Raw genomic sequence first — 18726 nt, 5'->3', positions numbered from 1 at the left:
TTTTTCTTTCTTTCTTTTTTGACATCTCACAGGTACAAGAGGAATGCAATGATTTATGTACAATTCACAAGTTATCAAATAAAAAATAAAAATTAAATGTAAAAAATCTTCGGACGCAAGACAGACACAGAAACAAATCAAGGCACAAGCTTAATGCATCAGTACAAAGGCCTGAATATTGCAGCTTCAACGGTATCACAAATTGTTTTCATTATTTCATTCCGTAGTGCAACATCACGACAAACTCTTACAACATACGTTAGTTGAGAGAGAGAAAGGGGGGAAAATTACTAAATAAGAGAGATACAAAAGCCTTTGAGGTTCCTCTACACAAACAGAAAGCATGGAACAGTAAAGGAACCTTCTCTATTAACACAACAAAAAGAGAAGAATGATTAAGAGAGAAAAGGAAAAAAGAAAAAAAGAAAACAGAGGTAAAATAATGGTAGTATCACAAGAGATACGTTGCATCACAATGTACAAGGATGTGTGCATGTGTGTATACTTAGACAGACAAGCACATGCACAGCTAATGCACAAGGGTATTTGCAACTAGTCGATACCTAAAAAAAAAAATTATCATGTTATAACACTACTTCAGAAATTAAGAATTATAGCGTACGCCCACAGGGTGTATTAAAAAGATTCACTCTTCACATGTTTGCACAGAAAGAGCCTGTCACATCTAAGGAAAAGAAAACACACAGTACAAGAGGAAGAAGACGATAAAGAAGAAAAAAGAAGTTATGGAGAAATACAGCAAATAACATTAATAAATCAATGGGCACCAAGTTCACCTGGGACAGAGTGGGGTCATTCCATAAAATTGGAACCCCTGTTGGTTATACGTAAGAATAACAACCCTTTTCCTTGTTATCTGTTGATGATTTTGGCATTCTACTTAAAAAAGTGTGATATGAATGGAAGATGACATGTTTTTTATGTATGCATGTGTATATGTATATAAGTATACATTATAATAATAAAAATAATAATAATAATAATAAAAAATAAATAAATAAATAAAATATAAAAATAAAATCATCAACAATAATAATTATCATATCAATAACAATGATGAATAGTAAAAACACCAATAATAAAAATATCAAACATGCCACTGATCCATATAGGTATTCCTGAACTTAACAAAGTAAACCCTAAACTATCAATAAAACCCTCTATCTACTTTAATGCATTCACTGAAAGTCCAGTAATTCTCTCTATTAAATAGATCTATAATTTTTTTTACTGGCAGTATTTCCCACTGAACTAACTATACAAATATCAATATCTTTAAAATATATAATTTTCTCTAATCTATACTAAAGGGAAAAAAGAATATCATGGTAATGAGCTTAAGATAAAAAAAAGATGATGATACTGATAATTAGAATAAATATCAGCAGTATTACCAATAATAATAATATCGATATCAATAGGCATTTTTAGAATACCAATAATAATAATAATAGTAATAATAATAATAATAATAAATGGTGATCATTATGAATAATATCAACAGATATAAATGCTGAGACACTCAGTGTCTCCTGCAAGACTCTTCTTCCTCTTTCTCTTGTCTCTTTACAATTCCCGGAGTCTCTGCAGCAAGGCATCGGAGGAATCCCCATTGACGGTATTCTGTTGTTGGCTGAAACTCCTATCGCGTGACTCCAGGCCTGTCGGAAGTCCTGGCCGCCGAGTGCGAGGCCGAGATGACCGCGCTGGCTGGTTTTCTACATCCACATCAATGGTGTCCGTCCTGCAGTGATGATGATAAGGATGCTGATAATAATATCAAAAGTGATATTGAATGCAACTATCTTGCAATCAATATCATAAAATCAATAATCAAGATATCTACATTACTTAAAATATGAACAAAGAAATAATTAAAAACAGAAACCATAAAATCATACAAGACATTCAACTATTCACTTCTCTTCTTTCTATTCCAACCTCTCTCCTAATCTATATTAGCACCACCCTCACTGTCCAGCCAATGACCAGTCCACCCACAAACACACCCTAGAGTGAAGCACCACCCACACTCACAAACACACCCTACACTGAAGCACCACCCCCACCCACTGTTGACCAATCTCTCACAAACACCGACAATTCATACAGCAAAACCATCCACCATCCACCCACACTCACACACGTCATACAACTAGTTACCATTGCCACTCATGCATGCTACTCACAGTTTAATTTCTCTGTTGCTAGTTGGCGACTGTGCGGCCAAACCGGAACGCGACCGGCTCCGATTCAGCTGGGCCCTTCTCTCGGCTGTCAAGTAATGAAAGGTGTGAAAAAGAGGTACAGTAGGTATTGGGTACATGTGATAATAAATATTTTTTTCTTTTCAAATAGAATAGCTTATATATAAATATATATATATCATGATATATATTTTCTGATAAGGAATTCCAATCTAAATGTAGCATCTATCATAAATGCACTGTACAATGACTTACGGGCATTACAGGGAAAATGAAAAGGTTAAAATGTTAACAGTAATGATCATCCAAATATTGCAATTTTATCACTATTATGAATAATAAAAACATGAATCATCACAGGCTTTTTTATCATGATTCCACCAATATCTATTCTTCTTCATTCAAGCACATCTAAGACCATCATTACTATTAACATCAATATCACAATACATAAAAAAGGTAATTTAATGTTATGTTATACATCCAAGACAACCATGTTGACAAAATTTATGTTAGTGCACTCAAAATATATTTTTTTTATTTACAGACATTAATCTTTAATTTATTGGTTATCTGAGAAGACATGAAAGAAATTCATGAAAACATAACAATAATCACATTATACTAATAGTCATAAATAATAATGATAATAACAAAAATAATAATAACATTAATAGTAATAAATATTAATACCAACAATAATCACCATAATAACAAAAATGATAATAATCATAATAATGATGATGGTCATAATAACAATAATAATAATGATAATAATAATATTAGTAATAAAAACAACAACAATAATAATAACAAAAAATTTAAATAACAAAAGGTGACACCATCTATCTAAAGTGCAATGGTGCTCCAATTTAAAAACAAAAAGAGAGTGAACAAGCATGTGGGTTATTGAAACACTCAATTACATGCTAAAAATATATAAATAAACATATAAGTAAGTAAATAATAAAACAACTATAAAGACCATCACTTAGATATGACAGTCAATCATTACAGTCAATTTCTCTGTATTCCCTTTTCAGTTGAAAAAGAAAGAGAATAAGAAATAGAAAGGAAAAAGAAAAGAAAAGAAAAAATTTATGATAATTGGGTAATCAACCCCTATATGGCAGATGACCCTCTCAGAACTGTAAAATTCCAACCTTCATTTAATGGTTAAAAATGGTTAAAAATGAATTTGTTCTCATGACTGGTTGTCTCAGTCACAGTAGGTTGCATCACCTTCCTGAAACTGCACACTATGGCAAGAAATCCTAACATTTTCCTGTAATAAGTGTTGTCTGACTAAACTGCTGGGATGCGCACATATGATATATCAAAGAAATGAAAAAGATAGTGAGAGAAAGTGATGTGAAACATATCACTATCAGACAATAAGTCCTGTAATCCTGAAATGATGAACACACAAAAAAAGAAAGAAAGAAAAAAAAAGAGACAGAAAAAAAGATGAGGAAGGAGAAAAAACCCAAAATTGAAAAAAATTAAATTACTAAAATACCAAAAAAGACGAGATAAATTATCATGCCAGTCTCCTTTCTATTTTGAAAATGGAACTTACAAGACTGGAAACAAACAATAAATACACAAATCAATAAATGGAAGGAAGGTAATACAAGAACTACAGTGAAAGAAGATTCTTTTTTATATTGAAAAAAATGATAAAAGACGGAGAAAAAAAAAGAAAGAAAAAGAGAGAGCGAGCTAAAGCAATTGTCTTATCTTAAACATCCACACAATTTTGTTCTTGTTAATGATTATTGAAATTGTTAGTCAGCAAAACATTCCAATTTTTGACAATAAATATATCCTCTTCTTTTAAAAGAATAATATACCAGTATGCTAAGCATAAAAAGAGACTCATTACTTTGTTAACATAAGTAGTTTTTTTTCTATAATTCATTTGCATATGAATTCAGGCTCATCTATCCGTTTCTTTAATTTCATTACTATCTTTATAAAAAAAATAAAAACAGACAAGTGATTAATTCACCAAAAGGCCATCAAACCCGTACTTAAAATTTTCTCTTAGGAATCTCATAGGCCATTTGCGTTTAATGATTTTAATTTTTGTTAAAATGGGAGTGCAAATAACGAAAAAACTTTTGCCACTTCTATGATGAATGAATGTGTCAAGTAAAACAAACAAAAGACCAATAAGATAATAATTATAATCTAAGAAACAATGAAACTATGAAAACCAACATATTCTAACAAACTAAATTTATATATCAATGGTCTATTTTTGGAATGTTCACCAATTCAAAAAACTGCTTCTGCATTCATTGTGTATGTACAAAGCTGAGGCATCAGGCAAAATAAGGTAATGTTGAAGAAGAATAAGTAGCAGTAGTAAGAAGAGGGGAAGGAAAAAATATGAGGAAGGAAAGAAGCAGAAGCAAAAGACGAAGAAGAAGAAGATGAAAAAAGAAGGCGAAAGAATAGGTGTGGAGGGAGAAGGACAAAGAGGAAAGATTGAAAATTAGAAAAGAAAGTCTACACACACACACACACACAAACATATACATACTTCCATGAAATGTAAAAAGTAAATCAAGAAAAAAGAAAAAAAGAAAGAAAAAGAAAGAAAAAGAAAGAAAGAAAGAAAAAAATTATATACAAACATACATACATACATGTGTGTATATCTATCTATCTATCTATCTATCTATCTATCTATCTATCTATATATATATACACATGCATGCATGCATGCATATATATATATATATATATATATATATATATATATATATATATATATATATATATATATATATAGATAGATAGATAGATAGATAGATAGATAGATAGATAGATAGATAGATAGATAGATAGATAGATAGATAGATAGATAGATAGATATAGATAGATATAGATAGATATGCATGCATGTATGTATGTATGTATGTATGTATGTATGTATGTATGTATGTATGTATGTATAAATATAAATTTATACACACACACACACACACACACATATATTAGGCCGAAAATTTGATAGCAAAGACTCACGAAGGACTCTTATTTGAATGACAGTCTCGTTCTTGGTAATACCATACATATGGCTGAATAAAGCAAAATAAAAATGAAGCAATAAGTCATAGATAAACAAATAAATGGATAATTAAACAAAACAGAGAATCTCTTAATAACTTAAAGAATATTACATATGAATAAATAAAACCTTTTTTCCAACACCTTCCCGGGGATGCAAGTGGCAGTGCTTGGGTGTGTAAAAGCAAGCAAGCTTCATCAATTAATACAGTAGAACAGTTACCATTAATGGAGAATGTGGAACTCACTTGACACAGTGGTGAACATGGCACAACACTTCATGACTGGATAGACTGAACTGGTAATATCTTATTCATATTTAAAAATAAAAGAGCCAGTACTCAATACACAGTGTACACATATCCTGCAAGTATGTATACACGCACGTGTATAAGTACAAACGCACATGTGGATGTGCATTTACCTATGCATTCACAGACACAGGAACAACAACACCCACCCATTTACAAATATATGACTGAAGAAACACTTAATCACCAAGGACTCAATTACTCGACAATTTGACATCAACTATATTTGTAATAATAGATAAATACACAATACAAAGCATTGGACAGTGCATGTACCTGTTATCAATTCCACATCCTCCACTTCCTCCCCCCTTAAAAAAAATATATAAAAAATCGAAATACTGCACAAACTGAAACCACAGAAGCATATTAACACACGGTGACAGGTGCACATAAGAAGAAAGGGGGGAATGGGAGGGGAGAAATGAAGGGGAGGGGGGAGAAGAGGGTCAAACTCTACAAGCAGGCAGTGACACACAATTCATGGGGTCTTGTCTTACCCACAATGGACAAGCTGGCTCCTCCCTGTCAGGTGTGAAATGTCACAGGAATGAGTGAGCAAACAAACCAAAAAAAAAAAAAAAATTATAGTAGTAGTCAAAGCACAAGCCTGCATTTATATTTTTTTTTTTGGTTTCCATACACAGCCTGAATGTTTGTTTCAAGCATGTTGATACTGAAGCTGTATTTATATTGTCTTTTTTATTATGTATGAAGATGAGTTTAGCAGTAAAACCTCTTTCAGCGCCATTTCTTTAAAGCATTTACTTCATCTTTGGGCCATGTGACCAATATGCCTTCTTTTAGATCTAACTTTTGATTTTCCTAACATGCTGCCTAGTAAATGGCTTATGTGAATCAGAATTGGCATTCCTTTTTTCAGGGAAAGTTCATGTGTCAAGGTTGTATTCTGGTCATCTGTAAGTCTAACCCACTTCTATATATAAAGTCCAAGTCATTCTGAAAAGCATATCCCTTTTGTCATGAGTAGATGCAAAGCATCTCTAATTTCTAAGAACACAATGTACATGCTTCATCCTCTTAAAATATCAAATTTCTCCTATGCCTAAGCAATCTTCATTTTATCTCATTAATCAAAGCCTATGTTTCACTCTCACATATGCATGCACCCACATATATATAAATTTTCCCTATTATCAATAATAGACAAAGCACTAAGCAGCTCCACTGACATTTATTTCTATTAATTCACAGTTTTTACATGATGCACTTTAGTGATACATCTTTTACTTGTTTATATATTTAAACTTTGTTCTCAATACTAATGCTTCTTACTCCAAGAAATAGATGCTAAGATACACAAATCACTGACTGCATTTAGGGGTAACTGCTCCTTTAGTACAAAGAATTTCTAGGCTATTAAACTGCTGAGAATTCATGAATAATGGAACATGATGTTAGAATAAGAGATATACACATACACACAGGAAGAATGTGTATTTCAAACTTATTAACATATCATTTGTCAAGTTTTATATTGAACAAATCCTATAAAAAGGAAAACAGTGCATAGATTACATCCTTACTGAAGATACTTTTTGCTATTCTAAACATAAGTAAAAACTTAAAATGGCATTTCACAGTAGAAGACCACTAAAATACCATTTTAAAGCACAAGCACAGGTAGAAACATCTACATGAAATGATATATATATAAAGACTATATATATATTACCAAGATGATTCCAAAAAGCATTATTATTATCTATTTCTTTATGACCTTTTTTTAACCTCTCCTTTATATCAATTTCTATTTTTACCTTTGCCTTAAAAAACTTATTCTTTTGCTTCTTATTCTTACTCTGTTCTTTTCCCGTCTTACGACTGCAGAACTCTACCAGTGCCTTGGCCCACTTGCGACACCCTGAGCCTAACTCTGTGTTTTTTTCCATGTTTCAAGAGAGAGAAAACCAAAATGCTAGTGAGGATTTTTCAACATGGAATGTGTTTAGGACATAACTATTTTTTTTGTGAATGATAATATGTTTGTTCACTTGTGCATACATTGAGCAAAGAGCCTGAAATAAGTATGTTGTGATCTACACCTACATAATCATTAGAATCTGCCCTTGAAAAACAGGACAGCTGTTCCTAAGGCACTGCAAAGAGGTTTCACTTCATAAAGAACAATGCTAAATCAACAATCTTCTTTAAAACAAGATTCAGACTAGCTGGGAGTCTTCCAAGTTACATCTGTGAATAACATACACTGAGTGGAGTAAGAAAAAAAAATACATAAAAATAAAACAAAACAAAATAAAATTGTAGTTGAAAGTGAACAAGAGCACACATGAGGTAAAGAAAAAAAAATGAAATAGACAATGACAACACAAACATTATAAAATTAACTAGGGAATCAAATAACAGCTAGACAAATTATCAATTATCCCACACACTGAAAATAGTTATATATTCAAGAACTACAACAGAAATAAAACATGGAATGAAAACAGAACACTAAAATCTTTTTAAAACTTTCTTATCTGTAGAAATTGAGAATATCAGAAGGATTAACATACATTGAATAAATCATATTTGCATGCATATTCTTCATTACTTCATCATTTCCTCAATACTTCTTCAAAAATGTTTAAAGCTTAACCTACACGAATAATGAACATGTATGCATACATGAATCATCAAATAATTCTTCCTATATTTTGAACTGACTATGAACTGTGTACCAAAACATTGCCTTCTTGCTTTTGAACGAGGCACGCTGTTTGTGGATTCACTAAAAGGAATATTTCTACATATAAGGTCTAACTGGTTCATTATTATTTCCATATCTGTCAAAGTTAACAGATGATGAAAGCCTATTCTAAAGGTAAAAAATGTATATATAATTCCAAAAGGAAAGACAGAAAAAGAAGGTAAAATACACTAAAAACAATTTACCAACAAATAGAATAAATAAGGAAGTAGAAAAGGAAGATTGAAAAAATAAAAAAAAGAATGAAAAAAATAACCTTCTGAGGATAAAATCTTTATAGAGCACTCTACCTGTTGTTTTGCCTGGCCGCCTCCTACGTCCTGCTCCCATGACATCAAAGGCCTGGCCTGTGTTGATGAGCTGCATCAGCTGATCCACAACCTCCGTGTTACTCTGGTCGTTCGTGACATCGTGTAAGGCCCGTTGCCGGTTGTCCCTCTCTGCACGCTCCACCTTCTCTCGTTCTGCACGCTCCTTAGCCTCGCGGTCCCTCTGTCGCTTCTCCTCCTCCTTGACAATTTGTTCTTTGGCTTGCTATTGTAGGTGGGGAGGAAAGGGAAAAGGGGAAACAAAACAGGATTAAAGTATTTACTTGACAGAGATGAAGGGGTTGATTACGGTGGGATTTTCAACAATTTTTCAATGCCATGTGACTCTTCCGAGGGCTGTCATTTGTAATATCTTTATTGAGACCTGCACTACAGGCAAGTACACTGCATATGACACTGAATCATCATGATGAATATCAAAATGTCTAATACCTAAGTCATGTAAATCACTACAATCCGGATCATAAACCAAAAACAAAAAATACAAGAAAATAATATCCATCCCTCTTCCTCCCCATGCTGCAAACCATCACATTATTTGTAAAAACCATACTCTAAGTATCAGTGCAAAATGCAAAAATAAAAAGAGGATCATGGGGCAAATAGGCCAAGATGCTCCTGAAACTCAAATGCAAAAATAAAGTGTTACAAAAAACTGGGATTTTAGGCCACATGGCAATAAAGTGAAAATTAGACGTTACAATAATGAGTGGACAGTCATAGGCCTAAGCTGTGAATGAAATCACTCCAGATCTATGATTTTCACCTATTGAAAGAGATGACCAAATTGCTTGACAAAAAAACAGCACAGTAGGAACCAATAACCATCTTCCTTTTTTTCAAAAATTCACTGATGATCATTGAACTCTTCTTTACTGATTTGCTCTCCATATGGTAACCACATTATAACTTTACAGTACCACTCCCTCTCTTGTAATTTAGATGGTACGTTGTATCTCATTGCCGCAAATTAATGTATCATATTATTTCAGAAATGGACAAATGAACTGTTGCCATCACTAATTTTGTCAACTAAACACAAACCACTCCTATTGTCACTTAATAATAAAACCAGTTATCCTGTGTTTCTATGTGTTGTCATTTATTTGAGAGCACATCCAACAATAAAAAAATTGGTACAGCATATACAGTTTTCATGCTATATATACCTGTACAACAGAAACTTTTAGGTATAAAAGGGATATAAAAAAATTATTTTCTAGTTATAACACATTGTTCTTTTAAATCAATGTAACAACTGGAGTGCTTGATGCTGTGATTTTGCTTTTCTTTTTAAGATTTATTTTCAACGCCTACACACACAAAAAAGGAGGGAAAGGTAATATCTCCCAACACAGGATAGGGGGAGAGAGAGAGAGAGAGAGAGAGAGAGAGAGAAAAAAAAAAAAAAAAAAAAAAAAAGGTAACTATCCCTATCACAGGTTAATATCATGTCTGTTAGCAAATGATGAAAATCATACTGTAAGATATAACAGTAAAGTATATATATATCTAAATATAAATAATAATGAAAGAAAACTATTATATTAAAAATGCAGAGAAATATCAAACTACCTTACCACACCTTTTGGCTACCTAAAAACAAATAATAAATAGGGTAAGAGAAAGTTGTATGACAAAGAAGACGAATAAGAAGAGAAAAGAGGCACCAATGGACTCACTTTATATAAAGCAATAAACTCGTTGATGTCCCTGAAGAAGTCCTCCTGCGAGTACTTGTTGACCTCAAAGGTGAAGAGGTCTGACACCTGCACGAACCTCTTCTGCATCATGTCAAACTCGGTCTCCAAAAGAGACACATCCTCTTCAGCTGTCCGGTGGAATTCCTCAAACTTCTCTTTAAACCTAGAAGAGATTTTCCATGGCTCTGTCAGTCTATGTCACGGTGCAAGTGGAAAGGGTTGGAGAGGTCAGTCAGTAATACCAAGTACTGCACAGTACCTCTGGCTGGTGCAAGCACATTTACTCAAACAATGAGTGAGTGAAGAATATAAGGCAGTGGTACAAGCAATAATAATAATAATAATAATAATAACAATGATAATGATAATAATATTATTAATAATAATGATGATATTGATAATAAACAATTAAGTATATGTACAAGGGGTACACACCCATGTACAAACAAACATACTACTAATAATAATCAAGATAAAAATAATAATACCAAATGTAATTATAATTGAGAAAGTAATAATGACATTACTACTAATACCAGTAATGATAATCCAACTTGTTGTACACTTTTTGTGGTAATACAAATAACATCAAGAAAACTTTTACATCTCCAATATCCTTGATATTAACAATAAATTCAATTAAGTAACAGATTACGCATTATATGATACAACATGGATTTTTTGTTTGTTTACTAATTTACTCTTTACTCATCAAAATATTTAGATCATGTGGTGGGTTTCAAAACCTAATAAAGATTGATTAGGTCATCTATCCTGCTTACAATAAATAATAATAAAGTAAAAAGAACAGGTGAGAAATACTTCAAACTGTGCCAGCATGCAATTTGTGTTTATACTGCTTGTAATTAACATTCATCTAGAGAGCTGAATGCAATAACAAGCACAAAAGCTTTGGTCTAGCAAGCTCATGTCAGAGAGCAAACATTACACTGAATGGAGAAGTAGAGTGAGGGGGTAAAACCTTGCTTCCTCACTATGTAAAAGGGTGGGAGGGAGGGAGGGGGATGCTCACTTCAATAAAAGAAACAGCTGACATATTCTTTCTACATACCAAGCAATGCCCCATTCTGTTATAATGACCTGGCAGACAATGTAGTTCCAAGTATAAATGTCTTGATAAATGAAAAAATTAATTTGAAAAGTGTATTCAGTGTATACTTTGCAAAATATCACATACTTGTCTTCTGGGTCTTGTTTCGTGTGCCTCTGCAGATCGTTGCCAATGTTCTTGATCTCCTTCTTCATCTTTGCGATATTGGCCTTAACTGCCTCCACGTTGACTCTTTCTGCATCAGAGAAATGCAAGAGGCCATCTTCAAAGTCTGCACTTTCAGGTTCCTCCTTCATCAATGTCTCTGCCAAGTAATGCAGTAAAGTGTGGCCATCTGCATTCTTTGTGTTTGACAACTTGGGCAGGAAACTGATGTCGAACCCTAGGGTGTCAGCATTTCTGGAGCCCGCATTCAGAACATTACCGAACTCCAGGATATAAGACAACACCCTCTCAAACTTCTTGGAGTTGATGAGCTCATCCAGGGCAGCTTTGGTGTTCACGATGTCCAGCCGGGTTTCCTTGACTAAGGATGGATAATCTGTCTTGAAGGCCATGTTTTTGAGGAGTGGAATCAGCTTCTTGATTTTGCCTATTCTGTGTACGAAGCGTTCACCCTCTGCAAGGTCTTCTTCTGGGTCCTCCAGTGATGTGAGCTTTTTGATGATCTCGTGATCTGGCATGGCCACGATCAGTGTCTGCAGTGTAGATGAGTCTGGTGCACCAGTGGAGTCCACACAGAGGATGGACTCGTCGCACTGTAGGATGGCCAGCCGAATATCGTCCAGACTCATATGCTTGAACTGACCTCGGAGGGCAATGGACAGGTTCTGGTTGGTCTTCTGGTCCAGCACACGCAGCTCCTTGTCCTTCTTCGTGGCCTTTTCCACCTGCTCCACATTCTTCTTTTTCACCTGCTTCACAGCAAACCTTTCGCTGAGGTCCTTCAACACGTCCTGCTTGACCTTGATGTCCTTCTTGTTGAGACGAACCCATAAACTGTTTTCGCTCATCTTGTTTGGTGTCACTTTGTTCCACTGGAGCCGTTTTGTTTGGGCAGGTGGCTTTATTGTTTTCCTTAGTGTCATGCCGTATGGCAGGGACTCTACTGGCGGTCTCATTGCAGGCATGCCTGGAGGTGGAGGTGGACCCATTCCTGGAGGAGGAGGGGGACCTGGGGGACCACCTGGAGGCGGAGGAGGAGGGGGAGGACCACCCATACCTGGCAGTGGTGGCGGAGGAGGTGGTCCTCCCATCCCTGGTAGAGGTGGAGGTGGTGGAGGACCACCCATACCTGGAGGTGGTGGTGGAGGAGGTGGTCCTCCCATTCCAGGTGGAGGTGGAGGTGGTGGAGGACCACCTCCAGGCATGGGAGGTGGAGGAGGTCCACCACCTACCATCTGCTCTAAACCAGGAACAGTTGGTAATCCACCCTTTTTACCTGGATCTCCACCGTGTTTCAGGGCCTCTTCATAGCGACTCTTGACGAGTGACAGTTCAGCCTCTAGCTTCTGATTTTTGGTAAGAGCTTCTTCTAACTGTATCTGGTACTCTGATGCTAGCTTTTCATTTTTGTTACGTGTCTCTTCTTTGAATTGGTCTAGAAGGTTATCTAGCTTTATCTCAAACCTTTTTGTGGCTCGGAAATCTGGGTCACACCCATTTCTGTGTAGGACAATCTGTGAAATGCACTCCTCTATTAACTTAAAGTAGGCTGGTCTGACATTCTCATCATCCCTGATAAAGGCAAGGTGCTGCAAGATGGACAGAAGAGGCATCTCGCAGTTGGAGTCTTGTACTTGCTGCCTGACAATCTCAAAACAGCGTCCTAAATCCTCCATCTCATCCACATGTGTGAAGAAGCGGTCTTGCCAGTCCTCAAAGTCCTCCTTCCTCGAGTTGTTAAACACCTCCAGCTGCGTCTTCATGTCACTATGCTCGCTGCTCATTAGAATCTCTAAGAGGTCCTGCAGGCCCATCCTCATGAACTCATTCCTCAAGTGCATCCGGAAGTCAAGGTTATCATCGGGCACAAAGTTGATGATGGCATTGATGAGCGAAAGGCAGCTGAGCCTTAAGGGGTCATTGCCTTGCATGCCCAGCCCCATGATGATGGGTGTAAACCTCTCCTGCTTCTTGAGCTCTCCCACAATAGTGATGGCATCCAAGACTTCTCTGTGCCCATCCAGCCCATCTTGCTGCCAGATGGGGAGGCAGAAACTGCAGAGGAGTCTCAAGACCTCCAGCATGATATTGGGCTTTGAGGGGTTGAGGGACTGTGCCAGGAGGGTGAAGCCTTCTGGTTGTCTGAAGAACTCCTTAATGCCCACAATGTTGTTGCAGATAACCTTGAGGCACTTGATGGCTTCATACTGCACATTGTCCCACTGACGGTTATTATTGCCACTGCAATCAAAAGAGCACTGTCAGGGATGGCTTACTTAGAAGTAAAAGTAAAAGTAATTGGCATTATAAAAACAGTAAAAACTATATTTGACTAACAAAGATTGAAAAAACATAGGCAATAAAATACACTAATAAGAGGAATTCTTTGAATTTGCACACTATAAGATATCAAATCTATATAAAAAAACAACAATCTTTTAGTACTTAATCAATCATCTTGAATAATAAGGTACTAAAAAAGTAACCAGAATGGTCAAACTGCAAGACTTTTGCCATTTATTATCTCCCACCAATTCAGTCACCAAAAATGTAACTCTCCCTTTAAATCTTTACAGAAAATATACACCAGTCTCTCTTTACCTATCACAATGCTACAATACACCTTGAAATCTTGCAATCCTGCAAACTTTGGCACATCATGCAATTTGACCAACTTTTAAGTCTGAACTGCCAAAGTTCTTGAATGAGCAAGACATTCAGCCTTTATTTCAATCAAGCGACATACATGATACACTGAAAGAGCCAAAAAATTATTCAAGAGGGGAAGGAAAGAGAAAGTGAGAAAGTGAGAAAGAGAGAAAGAGAGACGGAGAGAAAGAGAGAAAGAGAGGGAGGGGGAGAGGGGGGGGGAGAGAGGGGAAGGGAAAGAGAGAGAGAGGGGGAAAGGGAGAGAGAGAGAGAGGGGGAGAGAGAGAGAGAGAGAGAGAGAGAGAGAGAGAGAGAGAGAGAGAGAGAGAGAGAGAGAGAGAGAGAGAGAGAGAGAGAGAGAGAGAGAGAGAGAGAGAGAGAGAGAGAGAGAGAGGGGGAGAGAGAGAGAGGGGGAGAGAGAGAGAGGGGGAGAGAGAGAGAGGGGGAGATAGAGAGAGGGGGAGAGAGAGAGAGGGGGAGAGAGAGAGAGGGGGAGAGAGGGAGAGAGAGAGAGGGGGAGAGAGGGAGAGAGAGAGAGGGGGAGAGAGGGGGAGAGAGAGAGAGAGAGGGGGAGGGAGGGAGGGCAAGAGGGAGGGAGGGAGGGAGGGAGGGAGAGAAAAGACTGAGAGGAGAGACAGACTGATTTAGGACTGTTTATGCCCCATGAAAATAACATCCTGAAACCTGAAAGCTGTTAATACCACAAAGACTAGAAACATACAAAGTAAAGCCAATTATACATATATGAAAATCAGCTCCCTCCGGCAAACAGTTTCTCACCACATAAATTCCACCATCAACAACTTTGGCAGGGTTACAATCACCTTGTTAAAACTTCCAGACAGCTGCCTGACATTCGCCAAACACCTCTAGGGTATAGCTTTGTCTCCTACCTGTCACAAACTCCAGGATCCTTATCACAATAAAAGCGGGAACTATTCTACGGTAAGCTACATTCTCGTACCAAGCTCAATGAGATATGGCCTAGAAGAAATGGCAGTACCAATTCAAGAAAATGTAGATTAAAAACTACTGACAGAAGGAAAGGAACATACACTAATGAAAACAAAACTGGAAGGCCAAGTGTGCTCTCAGCGAAACTGGTTCTAAACACTAAAGTTACTAATTTTGCTCTAATTTTCTCCTGACATGCTAGTGTGTCCTGATATTCCTCAATGAGCCTGGTAGAAATAAAATATATATAATAAAAAAAAAGTTATGCACTACAAATTGTGACCTTTATTTTACTCACCCTTCTTGCGCACTACAGTAAAGTTGTCAGCAGAGGTAACAGAGAAAAAAAATCTAAAGTTAGTGATGGAAAATACATCAGGCAGAAGAGACATGCTTAAAGAATAATAAACAGATTAATTGGAAAGATGACCGAGGTACATACTATGAGATTTTCTTTTCTTTTAACAGACGAATGAATATAACTTGTGAACGCTCTTTACTATGTGTGGCCTTGATAAATTTTTCGGACACAAATGAATGGGGCGTTTGCTGCTATTATGAAATATAAACTGTGCCCCCTCTTTGTGACCAGAATTGGCAAACCGAAATTACTAGAAAAAAAAGGTAATACGCATACTATCTTAATTGTTTTGCTTCTTTTATTCGAAAAATCTATTAAACAAAACAAAGTTTGGGAAATCGCCAATAGTACATTCACTTTCCATTAAAATATGTCATACAAACTTAAAGTAGGGGCAAACTTCAAGTGTTGAGTCTTATGTTCACAAGTGTATCCATAACGATTTACATGTTATGTTATTGGAAAGGGTGTAAAGAAAGATTAAAAGAGATATCAGACTAAAAAGTGGGTTAAGGACGATGAGAATAAAAGCCAAATAGAGAGAAAATCCAAAGAATGTTGCTACTAGAATCTTTGTGTGTGTCAACAAGACCCAGATTTATATCTTCCATAGATGCTTTAACACAACAGAATCTAAAAGTGTAAAAGGGGAGAAAATGTTGACCAAAGTCTAAGATAAGAATTGCTGCAAGGTCCAATGCATTTAGAAATGATAGCCCCATGTATCCCATCATAAAGTCAACCATACTCTACATAAGGATAGCAAAAAAAATATATATATATAGTATTCTAACCCTTAAAATGTGAACAACCCTGAATATGATGTTCTTGTTGCAATGTAATGTGACCTTCAAGAGACAAACAGCATCAAGTCTCATAATAACTGCTGCTGTAAATACTTATATCATAAAATTCTTTAGAAGACTCACCGCTACTCTATCATATCATATTATTACTCCCATAAATCAACTATAAAGATGGATGTAAACTACCACTGACTTGCAGACAAGGTGTGTGTGTGTGAAATGAAACTATGAAATAAAAGTACAACATTTGCACACCCTGACCCTACTACAAATACTGTAGAACATTTTCACATATTGTCTCATTGGTAATGGGTACTTGTACTGTCCACTGTAGTTTTTGTGAATTCTGTTGCACAAAGATTGCTTAGCCAACAATAAGACAATTAGCAAAGTCTACATGACCTCACCACATTTCCCTATTTCTTGATTTTTTGTGTTTTTTCTGATGCCATTAATGTGGATAGTATCAAAATTATCAAAGACATCTGACTATAATAGTTACTAAAAAAAAATAATAATAATAGAAAAATCATCATCTTAAACAGGGGTAAACAGGTAAAATAGGTAGGACTGGTAACTGACTCAGTGATTATGCTCTTCTAGAGCCTTCTCTGTGTACATGAAATATACAACTAAAATCACAATGGACCTGCCATGAATGTCATACTATCCTTCACAACGAGGGAAGAGAGAAGCAACCCAAAAATTTTCATTTGTGCTTCACAGACTTATCTATGTATACAAAATTGTGGTGCAGCATTATCCCCAAGAAATCAGAGAATCTAATAAAAAAAGTGAAATGGTCAAATAATACTTGGTGCACCTTCATCCATATATAGCAACTGCTTGTTAAAATGATATCAATACATGGGCAATGTATTTAGAGAAAAACTATCATTTTGTCTTTTTGGGTCATTTGAAGGTCAGAGACATGTGATTTCCAAGTTCTATTCCCATACTGAGTGCCTTAGGGTGTCTGCAAGTGTGTGTATTCCTTTTCAAGAGATAAGTGAAATACTATTGAGATGAAAGTAGTTTTAAAAAGACTCTTTTAATCTTACAAAATATTTCAAATACGTTCTGTGTAAAATATATTCACTACAGCAACAGCATATCTTCATGGGCAAATTAAAATTCCATTACTTAAGCAGCATATATTGATTTGACAGCAAAGATTCCAAAATAAAATTGTTAGTAATTAATCTATTAAGGTTTTGTACAAAAAGTGAATTAACAATGAAATTGGATTACCTCTCAAACAAATAAGGAGGAAAAACAAAGACTGCTTCATAAAAAATATATAATGACAACAGAAAATTTATTCACTCACTTTAATTCTACTATAATCAGGAAATGTAAGCTAGAAGACAACACTAGTTTCAAATCATACCTCATGCACAACTGTTCAAAGGGTTCAGGAATTCTATGGATGTCCAACAGGGATACAAACTACATTAAATCCTCTAAAAGCCATAAGAGAGAGCAATGTCTATCAATTTCCTTGGGTTTATTGTAACTAATCACTGAAAATAATGATTACCTCCTCCTGAATTTCCATGGGACAACCAATAACTACCTTATCAACAATGGATACCTTTATATACTTTTATCAATTCGCATTTTTTTTTATTAATGTCTAAAAATCTCGCTCAGGCTTCACTTCGGCCACTAGGCTTCAGCTACATGCAGAAAAAAAAAAAAAAAAAAAAAAAAAAAAAAAAAAAAAAAAAAAAAAAAAACATGTGGGAACTCTATGAAAAAAAAAAGTCTAGACAAAATAATAACAATAATTATCCAAACAAGTGACAATGAAGCTAAATGCAAAAATACATCTCTTACCTCCTGTAGCACTCATTCAGGATGGATAATAGGCACTTGAGACCCTTCTGCGCAAACTCTTGCACCCACTGGATCTTGTTGCTCCGCAGTGCCACCTGTAGGCTCTCCAGATTCTTGAAGATGGACTTGACGCTGAGGTCGTCACGCTTCAGGTACTCGATGTAGTCCTGCGGAGTCTCTAGTCTGTGCTGTGTCTGAGCCATCACCTGTAATGAGTTTGTAATGGATGAGATGAAGATATTCTAAAGGAAGCCAATCAAGAAATGTTGTAAAAGAAGCAATGGGCACAAATTTTCAGAACATTTTACCTCAACCAACACACAACAATGTGAAAGAACTTATAGATGGTATAGATGGTACTAATTAAGTACCCTTTTCAAGACCTGCTCATCACCCTTATAAATGTGCAATACAAAACATAACTGTGAACTTCTGGCAGCATTGGAAGGAGGATCTCCTGGCACCCTCACCTCCCATAGACTACCAAAAAGACGGTA

At 35.7% G+C, this 18726-nt stretch overlaps 1 protein-coding gene across 5 annotated transcripts in view; it reads right to left on the bottom strand.

Annotated features, from left to right (window-relative positions):
* Positions 1-18726, bottom strand: part of LOC113806760 (protein diaphanous) — a 30631-nt gene continuing 11905 nt past the window's right edge. For 3 of the 5 annotated variants that reach the window (XM_070115742.1, XM_070115744.1, XM_070115743.1), the window contains exons 5-11: positions 18230-18435; positions 11582-13861; positions 10363-10546; positions 8642-8885; positions 7440-7514; positions 2211-2295; positions 1-1765 (exon numbers count right to left, since the gene is read on the bottom strand). In XM_070115742.1, coding sequence (XP_069971843.1) covers positions 1588-1765; positions 2211-2295; positions 7440-7514; positions 8642-8885; positions 10363-10546; positions 11582-13861; positions 18230-18435 — 3252 coding nt within the window. In that variant the 3' untranslated portion in view covers positions 1-1587. Of the gene's footprint in view, positions 1766-2210; positions 2296-6117; positions 6143-7439; positions 7515-8641; positions 8886-10362; positions 10547-11581; positions 13862-18229; positions 18436-18726 lie in introns of all 5 variants that reach the window. The other 2 variants (XM_070115745.1, XM_027357944.2) reach the window with 2 other exon arrangements.

The sequence above is a fragment of the Penaeus vannamei genome, chromosome 38 (genome assembly GCF_042767895.1).
Source record: "Penaeus vannamei isolate JL-2024 chromosome 38, ASM4276789v1, whole genome shotgun sequence".
NCBI lineage: Eukaryota > Metazoa > Arthropoda > Malacostraca > Decapoda > Penaeidae > Penaeus > Penaeus vannamei.
The sequence above is the reverse complement of the archived record's forward strand: the minus strand, read 5'-3'. Positions and strand labels throughout refer to the sequence as shown.